Consider the following 10,000-nt stretch of genomic DNA (forward strand, 5'->3'; position numbering starts at 1 on the left):
TGAAAATTGAGAGAGAGACAGAGAGACAGAGGGATAAAGAGGGGAGTGATGTCGGTCAGCCACCCACCCCAGGTTAAGGTGCTTGAGACAGAGAGAGAGAGAGAGAGAGAGAGAGAGAGAGAGAGAGAGAGAGAGAGAGAGAGAGAGAGAGAGAGAGAGAGACAGAGGGATAAAGAGGGGAGTGATGTCGGTGAGCCACCCACCCCAGGTTAAGGTGCTTGAGCTTCTGCAGGCTGCTGATCTGGGTGGGAAGCTCCTCGATCTGGTTGTTGAACATGTTCAACACCTCCAGGTTCTTCAGCTCCGTAACGTTCGGGGGCACAGCTGCAAGAGAAAGACAGAAAGAGAGAGAGAGAGCGAGAGAGAGAGAGAGAGGGAGAGAGAGAGAGAGAGAGTGGGAGAGAAAGAGGGACGGGGTGGGGGGAGTGGAGAGAGAGAGAGATAAAGAGAAAGATAGAAGAAGGAACAGAACAAAAGACATGAAAAACAAATATTGAAACACTTTTCTCCCAACAACAGGATTAATTCTCCTCATCCGGAACGGGCATCCACAATCCATCAACCCGCTGCTTTGCTTTTGTTATCGACGACGGCCGGATCAATCGATCCCACCGCCTCCCCCCCCCCCCCCCCCCCTCAGTTGCTCGCTCATGTCTGATCCCAACAGCCATACCGGAGATCCATCGATGGGAGGGGGCCGGCGGGCGGGCGGGCGGCCGTCCAAATGCACACTCGTGTGACCTCACAGGGCTTAACGAGCTAATCATCAGCTGGAGGTGGACAGAAGGCCTGTCTTTGATAGCTCAATTATGGGTTCCTAGGCCAGACACCCATTTGACATTTTAATGATGGAGGTGTTTAGCATGGAGACTGTCCAGGAGGCTGTGTCTTTCCTGGGGATTTAGAGGGGGGGGGGGGGTGGTAGCAGGCAGGGGTGTAGGAGGGGAGGAGGGGAGGAGAGGATGGGAGGAGGGGAGAGGAGGGTGTTGGGATTGGGCACAGGAATCGATGGGGATAACAGTCCCTCCATCCGATTAGAGTCCTAATCAATGGAGTCCCTATCAAGAAACCCATGTCGTGACTATCCACACAAATACACGCAAACTCACACACACAAGCAGACACAGACACAGACACAGATGACACACACAGTCACAAAGACACACACACACACACACAGTGCATGACAATGGCCTTATCCTCACCCAGTGCATACTGATATCACATATCATGGATAGCTCCACATTCAGCCCTCCATTATCAAATAAACAAAGGGCATTTTACATATTTAATATATGAAAACTCACAGATGAGAACAATAAGTGTATACACACACACTCACACACACACACACACTCTCACTCAGATATAGCTGAGCAGACACACACACACACACACAGACACACACACTCTCTCTCACACACACACACACACACACACACACACACTCACACTCAGATATACAGTACTGTGCAAAAGTTTTAGGCAGGTGTGAAAAAATGCTGTAAACTAAGAATGCTTTCAAAAATGGAAGTGTTAACAGTTTATTTTCATCAATTCTTCATAAATTAACAAAATGCAGTGAAGGAACAGAAGAAAATTCTAAATTAAATCAATATTTGGTGTGACCACCCTTTGCCTTCAAAATAGCATCAATTCTTCCAGATACACTTGCGCAGTTTTTGAAGGAACACGGCTGGTAAATTGTTCCAAACATCTTAGAGAACTAACCACAGATCTTCTGTGGATGTAGGCTTCCTAAAATTCTTCTGTCTCTTCATGTAAACCCAGACAGACTCGATGATGTAGAGATTAGGGCTCTGTGGGGGTCATACCATCACTTGCAGGACTTTCTGTTCTTCTTTAAGCTGAAGATAGTTGTTAATGACATTGGCTGTATGTTTGGGGTTATGTTCCTGCTGCAGAATACATTTGGTGCCAATCATACGCCTCCCTGATGGTATTGCATGATGGATTAGTATCTGCCTGTATTTCTCAGCATTGAGGACACCATTCATCCTGACCAAATCTCCAACTCCACTTGCAGAAATGCAGCCCCAAACTGGAAAGGAACCTCTACCATGCTTCACTGTTGCCTGCAGACTCTCATTATTGTACCTCTCTCCAGCCTCCAGCGAACAAACTGCCTTCTTCTACAGCCAAATATTTCTAATTTTGACTCATCAGTCCAGAGCACCTTCTGCCATGTTTCTGCACCCTAGTTTCTATGTTTACGTGCTTAGTTCAGTCACTTGGCCTTGTTTCCTTGTCGGGGTAGAGCTTTTTGGCTGCAACTCTTCCATGAAGACCACTTCTGGCCAGAATTCCCCGGACAGTAAATGTCTGTACCTGGGTACCACTGGTTTCTGCCAGTTCTGAGCTGATGCCACTGCTTGAAATCTTCCGATTTCGAAGGTAAATAAGCTTGGTGTGTTTTTCATCAGCTGCATTAAGTTTCCTTGGCTGAACACTGCGTCTACGATCCTCAACGTCTTCTTCAAAAGAGCTGGAACTGCACATTTTGAAACCCCTGTCTGCTTTGAAATCTTTGTCTGAGAGAGACCCTGCTGATGCAGTATAACTACGTTGTGTCTTGTTGCTGTGCTCAGTCTTACCATGTAAATGGATAAAAAATAAGCATTTATTGTTTACATTTTTCAAAGCATTCTTAGTTCATAGCATTTTTTCACACCTGCCTAAAACTTTTGCACAGTACTGTAGCTGAGCACACACACACACACACACACACACACACACACACACTCTCTCTCAAACACACACACACTCACACTCAGATATAGCTGAGCACACACACACACACATGCACACACACGCACACACACACACACACACAGACACACACAGACACACTCAGATATAGCTGAGCACACACACACACAGACACACACAGACACACACAGACACACACACACTCAGATATAGCTGAGCACACACACACACAAACGCACACACTCACACATACACACACACACAGACACAGAAACAAAGCGGAGAGAGCCATCAATGCGAACCCAGGTTTTAAATCTTCCATCCAATTAAAAACACATCCGTTATCAGCCCTTTTCAGCGTTTAACAGAAGCACACGTTGCACCAGCTCTACGATCACACGCCCTGCTTTACAGACAGAGAAAGTCCATTTAATGACAACAAACATCCACGCTGGCTCTTAATGAACCAGGTCCCCTGAGGAGGGACACCGGTAGCATTTACTGGCTTTGCGTTGTGCACTAGCGGAGCACAGGGGTAACATCAGAGAGACCAACCTCCAGATATATCGCTGCACTTGATCCAGGGTTTATAAAAATCAATGGCATTTCTTTAGTGGTCGCAACGGAACTGTAAATGCGCTCGGAATCAATGTGGAGTAAGGAGAGTGAAGTCCCCAAAGCTGGTGTCCCAAATCTCCCTCTCTCTCCCCATCTCTCATATGCGCACACACATACACACACACACCATACACACACATACACACACACACACACACACACACACACACACACACACACACACACACACACACACACACACACACACACACACACACACACACACACACATGTAAGCACCTAGGGAGGCATACACATACACAGACACTACAAATATGTAATATGTATGCGTGCACACATGCATTTAAACAAACAAGCATCAAAAGATAAAGTTAGAGATTCCAGCCATTAATGAGGCACACTATCGATCTACCACTTCCCTCAGATTTGTATATAAACAAAGCAAAAATAAGGCTGTGTTCATTGATTGCCTTCAGCTTCTATCAATAGGGGACAATGCCTATGTGCTACATGTATGGCAGATATTGATTATGGAGATCTGTTTGTGTGGCTCACACAATATGTCCAAAAGGCAAAAGAAAGAGTCCAATGAAAAAAGACAAATAGTGAATGAGACAGACAGACAGAGAAGAAAGAAAGAAAGAAAAAAGAAGAGATAAGGAACCTGTAGAAGGTGTGCTCCCATGACAGTCTGTGCTCTTTAATGGTCAAAGAGATGGATGGTAATAAGAGGGATCTGGCTAAAGTCTGGATAGCAGTGCGCGGCCCCAACCTTTGCCAAGCCGATATCTCTCCTTCTCTCTCCACCTCTCTCTCTCTACCTCTCTCTCCACCTCTCTCTCTCTCTCTCTCTCTCTCTCTCTCTCTCTCTCTCTCTCTCTCTCTCTCTCTCTCTCTCCTCTCTCTCTCTCTCTCTCTCTCTCTCTCTCTCTCATTACCCTGGTTGGGGTGTGTTAGCGGATCGTGTGGCCTGTGAGCTAGCGCTCTCCTCTCGCTCCTCTCTTTAATGAAAGGGTCCCAAATGTCAATGTAATTCCTGACTGCCTTGAAAAGTTCAAAGACGCCGCACTTCACTTCACTTTTTTAAAACATCGGACGGACCAGAGGACCTGACCTTGAGGAGAAGCACTGGGATGTGTGTGTGTGTGTGTGTGTGTGTGTGTGTGTGTGTGTGTGTGTGTGTGTGTGTGGGGGAGGGAATCAGACCACAATTATACAAAACTCACTCATTTACATTCCGCACCGCTGTGTCGTGACTAAATGCTTCATCCACGACTCTCTGATAAACACAGAGATAACATTTCGAACAACAAAGACATTTTTTTTTTTTTAGTTTGTCTTCCACCGAACTCCCCAAAATCAAGGGGGGAAAAAAACCTCCTGCAGGTGATCGGCCATGGATGAACCTCAATCTCATTAAGACGCTTTGATCATCTCTGAAAATAGCACCTGACAGGAAAGCGAGCCCTATCGCACCCACAGATCGGCGCCGGGATCAGATTAGGAAACTATTCCAGTAGAAAAAACAAACAGAAATGGGGGAAAAAAGAAGAATATCAAGGCAAACCGTTTAGACACTAAAACCGTCTCTGTATGCAAGGCTGAGACAGAGATATGCTCTAAAAACAACAATGGGGGGGGGGGGGGGGGAGTGGGTAAGGCCACAGGCAGGATTTAAAATACAGGTCAGAAGTGTCTGCATGCGACACCAATCCCCCACCTCCTCTACACCTACACACACACACACACACACACACACACACACTCTAGGGGAGAACACTGCAAGTTATAATATTGCCATTAATGAGTACAAATTTGTCAAATAGATGCCATGTCTATACACTGAAACAGCACCTTGTGGGCCAATGTCATTCATGTTCTGATTCGACCTGTCACTCACTCATGTTCTGATTCAGCCTGTCACTCATGTTCTGATTCAGCCTGTCATTCATGTTCTGATTCAGCCTGTCACTCACTCATGTTCTGATTCAGCCTGTCACTCACTCATGTTCTGATTCAGCCTGTCACTCATGTTCTGATTCAGCCTGTCACTCATGTTCTGATTCAGCCTGTCACTCATGTTCTGATTCAGCCTGTCACTCGTGTTCTGATTCAGCCTGTCACTCATGATCTGATTCAGCCTGTCACTCATGTTCTGATTCAGCCTGTCACTCATGTTCTGATTCAGCCTGTCACTCACTCATGTTCTGATTCAGCCTGTCACTCATGTTCTGATTCAGCCTGTCACTCACTCATGTTCTGATTCAGCCTGTCACTCATGTTCTGATTCAGCCTGTCACTCACTCATGTTCTGATTCAGCCTGTCACTCATGTTCTGATTCAGCCTGTCACTCACTCATGTTCTGATTCAGCCTGTCACTCACTCATGTTCTGATTCAGCCTGCCACTCATGTTCTGATTCAGCCTGTCACTCACTCATGTTCTGATTCAGCCTGCCACTCATGTTCTGATTCAGCCTGTCACTCACTCATGTTCTGATTCAGCCTGCCACTCATGTTCTGATTCAGCCTGTCACTCACTCATGTTCTGATTCAGCCTGTCACTCATGTTCTGATTCAGCCTGTCACTCACTCATGTTCTGATTCAGCCTGTCACTCACTCATGTTCTGATTCAGCCTGTCACTCACGTTCTGATTCAGCCTGTCACTCACTCATGTTCTGATTCAGCCTGCCACTCATGTTCTGAATCAGCCTGTCACTCATGTTCTGATTCAGCCTGTCACTCATGTTCTGATTCAGCCTGTCACTCATGTTCTGATTCAGCCTGTCACTCATGTTCTGATTCAGCCAGTGATTCATGTTAGTTTAGTTTGATTCAGCCTGTCACTCATGATCTGTCTGTCGCCTCTCTATGTGAATAGAGACACTAATACCTCAAGCAGAAAGATGCCGTCAGATGAACCCCGGGGTGTGTTCATGAATTAATTTAGCCGTTCAGTTGTTCGTTGATAAATGAAACACTCTATGAATTCGAAACACTCTGCACTCATTTTGGGGCAGAGTGTCAGATTGTATCTAGAAACATATTGTTGGTTGCGTGCTTTTGTATCTGAAGCTACATGTTTACATCTGCTACATCTGAAGATACCTGAATTTCCCAATGGGATTAATGAAGTATATATCTATCTATCTAACATCCACCTTGCATAAAGCAGCATTAGCAATGCATGGATCTAAGTTGTCGTCAACTCTATTCACATTTAGCAAAATATCCAAAACCTGCAGAACAAAAATACAGAGGATATTACTTCTGTGTCCTCCTCAATAGTAGATACGGGAATGGTCGGAACAAAGAACAAACAAGAGACAAGTAGAAAGGAATTTTGTGAAGCTTACTACAGGAAAGTCTGAAAATTTCAGTTTTTAATAGATTTTTTTTAATTTTGCATTTTTTGAAATATGGAGGAACTCCCGTTCCTTAAAACAATTTAACTTTCTTTGAATTGTTGTACTACGCTTTCTGCAGACACAGAAATTGTATACAGAAAGACGGTCATATGCATTACATAAACATAAACAACAACAACAGCAACAACAAAAGAACTCAAAAGCCTACTTCAAGCTGTGCACCGCTGACATGTTGTCAGGTAAAATTACTGCTTGAAGTTGTTTAAGTTAAATTGCTTTTATCAGAGGTAACACTTGGATAGCCCTCTCGGAGAGTGGACAAGGGACTTAAAGAGTGACAAGCCTGCCCTCTTGTGGTTGACAGAGGGATTAAACGGTGTATAGACAGAAAGAGAACAGTATTTCACAGAACCTATTCCTTGAGTTCTTTCAAGAAAATGTTGCTTCAGCTTTTCATGCATAATGCCTTAAGACAGTTTTGTACACAATCTTCAAATGAGAACATATTCTTTTTGTCAATCCAGATGTATTTTGCACTGTTATTGGTCTATGTTAAGGTCCCCTCTCTCAAGTTATTATTATATATAATCCTATTCTCTCTCTCTCTCTCTCTTGTAACATGATCAGAAAAGATCTGCTAATTTCTTCGCCATGTCAGCAGAACATAAAAACCTCCAGAAAGCAAATTAAATTCCTTATATATAAAACAAATACAAGCTTTTACAGTCAGTATTGTGTCTTCATACACTGTCAATTGTATACAAAAAAATACATAGATCACTTACTTGTGAGCTTGTTGTGACTTAGCACCAACTGAGTGATGTTGGACAGGGTAACTGAAAGAAAATAAAAAGCAAGAAAAAATGAAGTGTGCAAAGTATCAGTCCACATTCACACAGACAGCCACATCTATTTACAATAATAACACAGACGTTCCTGATCTCAGATAGCATTCAGACAGCTCTACATGAGAGGCTTAGGCTGATCAAGACCGTTCTATGTCCTAAACTGGTGAGACGCATACATCTGCAAGCATTCAGCTAATTTTAGAACAACGACAATATTATAAAAGTATCAATTACATATATTTCGTGCTTTTATGATGCTGTCACCTATATGCTATTTGAGGGACCTCCTGGAAAGGTCTTTATGACATTAAATATCTAATGGTGTCTTCAGAGTGAAGAACATTTCAATTGACATGATGAGTTGACTGTCTAGTGTTTTCTGAGAAATGTTGGTCAATATTAACAACACTGTAAGTGTGACACTGTAGCCTAAGTCTTGGAAGGAAAACATAAGGAATGTGGAGAGATACTGTGTTGAGTCACTAGTTTGACTACTTAGTTACTTGAGTCACAAACTTCTTCCTTGGATTTCCTTTTCAGAAGCAGACACGAGTTGAACTTTAGTGCTGATTAAACTTCAAACACGTTATAATTTCATCTATGGTTTGAAAATAGATTTATAGACTTTGATCATCCTTTTCACTTACACAGTCCTGGGACGTCCAACATGTTTGATATCCCCCTGTCACACATATCCACCTCGGGCACATTCTTTTCCCGACTCTCCTCCACGATCTTCTTCAACGACTTAGACATTTTCTTAAATAAAACAAACAATTAAACATGACTTAAAAGTGAGGAGTAAAAACATGTGCGTTTCAGGCGTGCAACAGCTGAGTAAATAGAATGCTATCCATAGTATACAATGTAACACGGTATGAAAGTTAGCTAGCTTCGTGGCTATTTGGAAATGGCGATTTGGATGGACATTTGTGTACTACGAACCGAAACCCGTCGATAATATTTACCTTGTTGATTGGAATGGATACAACACCACCTTTGGTTAAAAATAGGATAAAAGGAGAGGTCCCCAAAACTATGTTGTCTATTTCCTAGACGGTCCTTTCGGCGAAGCTCACACCCAACCGGAAGTTGATATGAAGGCATAAAATTCTCCACATTCCATAAAAGGGCACTTCCTACATCCACAAAGCACGAGGGGTCGGTTCCTTTCTGTTATCCAATCATCTTAGTTAAATCCATGTCGTAGAACAGAGAAAAATGTGAGACCTGCGGCTATATCCAATCAGAAGGCGACTTGTGCCATGCGAACCATAGATATCTATAATAAAGGCTAGATATCCTGCCTGCGTTTCTGGCCGACGGAGTCGAATGTCCGCACATTTCGGCCATTTTGAGGACAGTATAGCTCACTCCCCCTTAACATTGTGTTGGTAGTGGTACTTTTTAAATAACCAGAACTTGCTCAATTTTCAACCGATTTTCAAACGGGTTGGTTTGTTATAAACGTAAGATATTTCTTATGTCACTTCATACTTATGAAGAATTATAAACATGGGTTTTCATATGAAAATAACATGACAGGTCTCGTTTCAAGGGAGTGTTCAATAGAGCAGGTTGCACAAAATTCTGGCATCTTCATTGGCAATAAAGTCAGCAATTTCCTGTCGAAATCATAATGTAAGATGTTTAACAAACCAACCCGATTGGAAATCATGTGCAACTTCAGTTTTATTATGTGCAACTTAAGTTATATTGAAAAGAAAGAACAATTACTCGCCAATTGATGTAAAATGACTGATACACAATAGCCGTGATACACAATTAAGCTGCACATTTCAACATGTTCAAGCATCCAGAATTATTACCAAGGTAATGACGATTGTAAATCAAGTCATTTGTAAATCCGTCAAAATTTCCGCGAGATAAGAGTGTAAACGATTGTGAAGATCACTGACGTTACCTAACGTACCACTGATCCCTACCGGAAGCATACTGTCCTCAAAATGGCCTCCTGTGCGGACATTCAAGAGTCCGCCATAATCCATCTAGCCTTTATATAAGATATCTATGATGCGAACGCTTTGTTGTACTTAGCTCGACCAATGGACGTGATGAAAAAGTTGTCACAGAAATATGCTCGTTGGTGAAACAATGCAGAGAGAGTTATGTCGTAGAGGAAACAACGAAGAAGCGGAGACATTTATCATACGGGTGGTTAAATGGTGCGTCGTTTAAATGTTTAAGTCTTGTTGATGGATTTTTGTTTATGGATTTCTAGTGGCGTACATGTGCACTAAGCTATAGTGTGATGTATGCATGTACAACGTATTCTTTAACTTTTTAATTGTTTTTCCTAAGTAATCAATAAAAAGCAAATCGGCATGGATTCATGCATATAGTTGCGTTCATGTGTTAAACACAAAAAAGAGAGGAAAAAGTCTTATGTAAATGCTAACTCTTGTGTAAAAGTGTTAATTTCCCTACTGAAACCCCCAATGCACCAGCCACTT

At 42.9% G+C, this 10,000-nt stretch overlaps 1 protein-coding gene across 1 annotated transcript in view; it reads right to left on the reverse strand.

Moving 5' to 3' along the window:
* Window positions 1-8,624, reverse strand: part of rsu1 (Ras suppressor protein 1) — a 50,706-nt gene extending 42,082 nt beyond the window's left edge. Inside the window, 4 exon segments of the mRNA XM_080855286.1 lie at window positions 204-324; window positions 7,464-7,514; window positions 8,174-8,285; window positions 8,495-8,624. Coding sequence (XP_080711412.1) covers window positions 204-324; window positions 7,464-7,514; window positions 8,174-8,282 — 281 coding nt within the window. The 5' untranslated portion in view covers window positions 8,283-8,285; window positions 8,495-8,624.
* Between the last annotated feature and the right edge of the window lie 1,376 nt (window positions 8,625-10,000).

Source organism: Sprattus sprattus, assembly GCF_963457725.1.
Source record: "Sprattus sprattus genome assembly, chromosome: 17".
Lineage (NCBI taxonomy): Eukaryota > Metazoa > Chordata > Actinopteri > Clupeiformes > Clupeidae > Sprattus > Sprattus sprattus.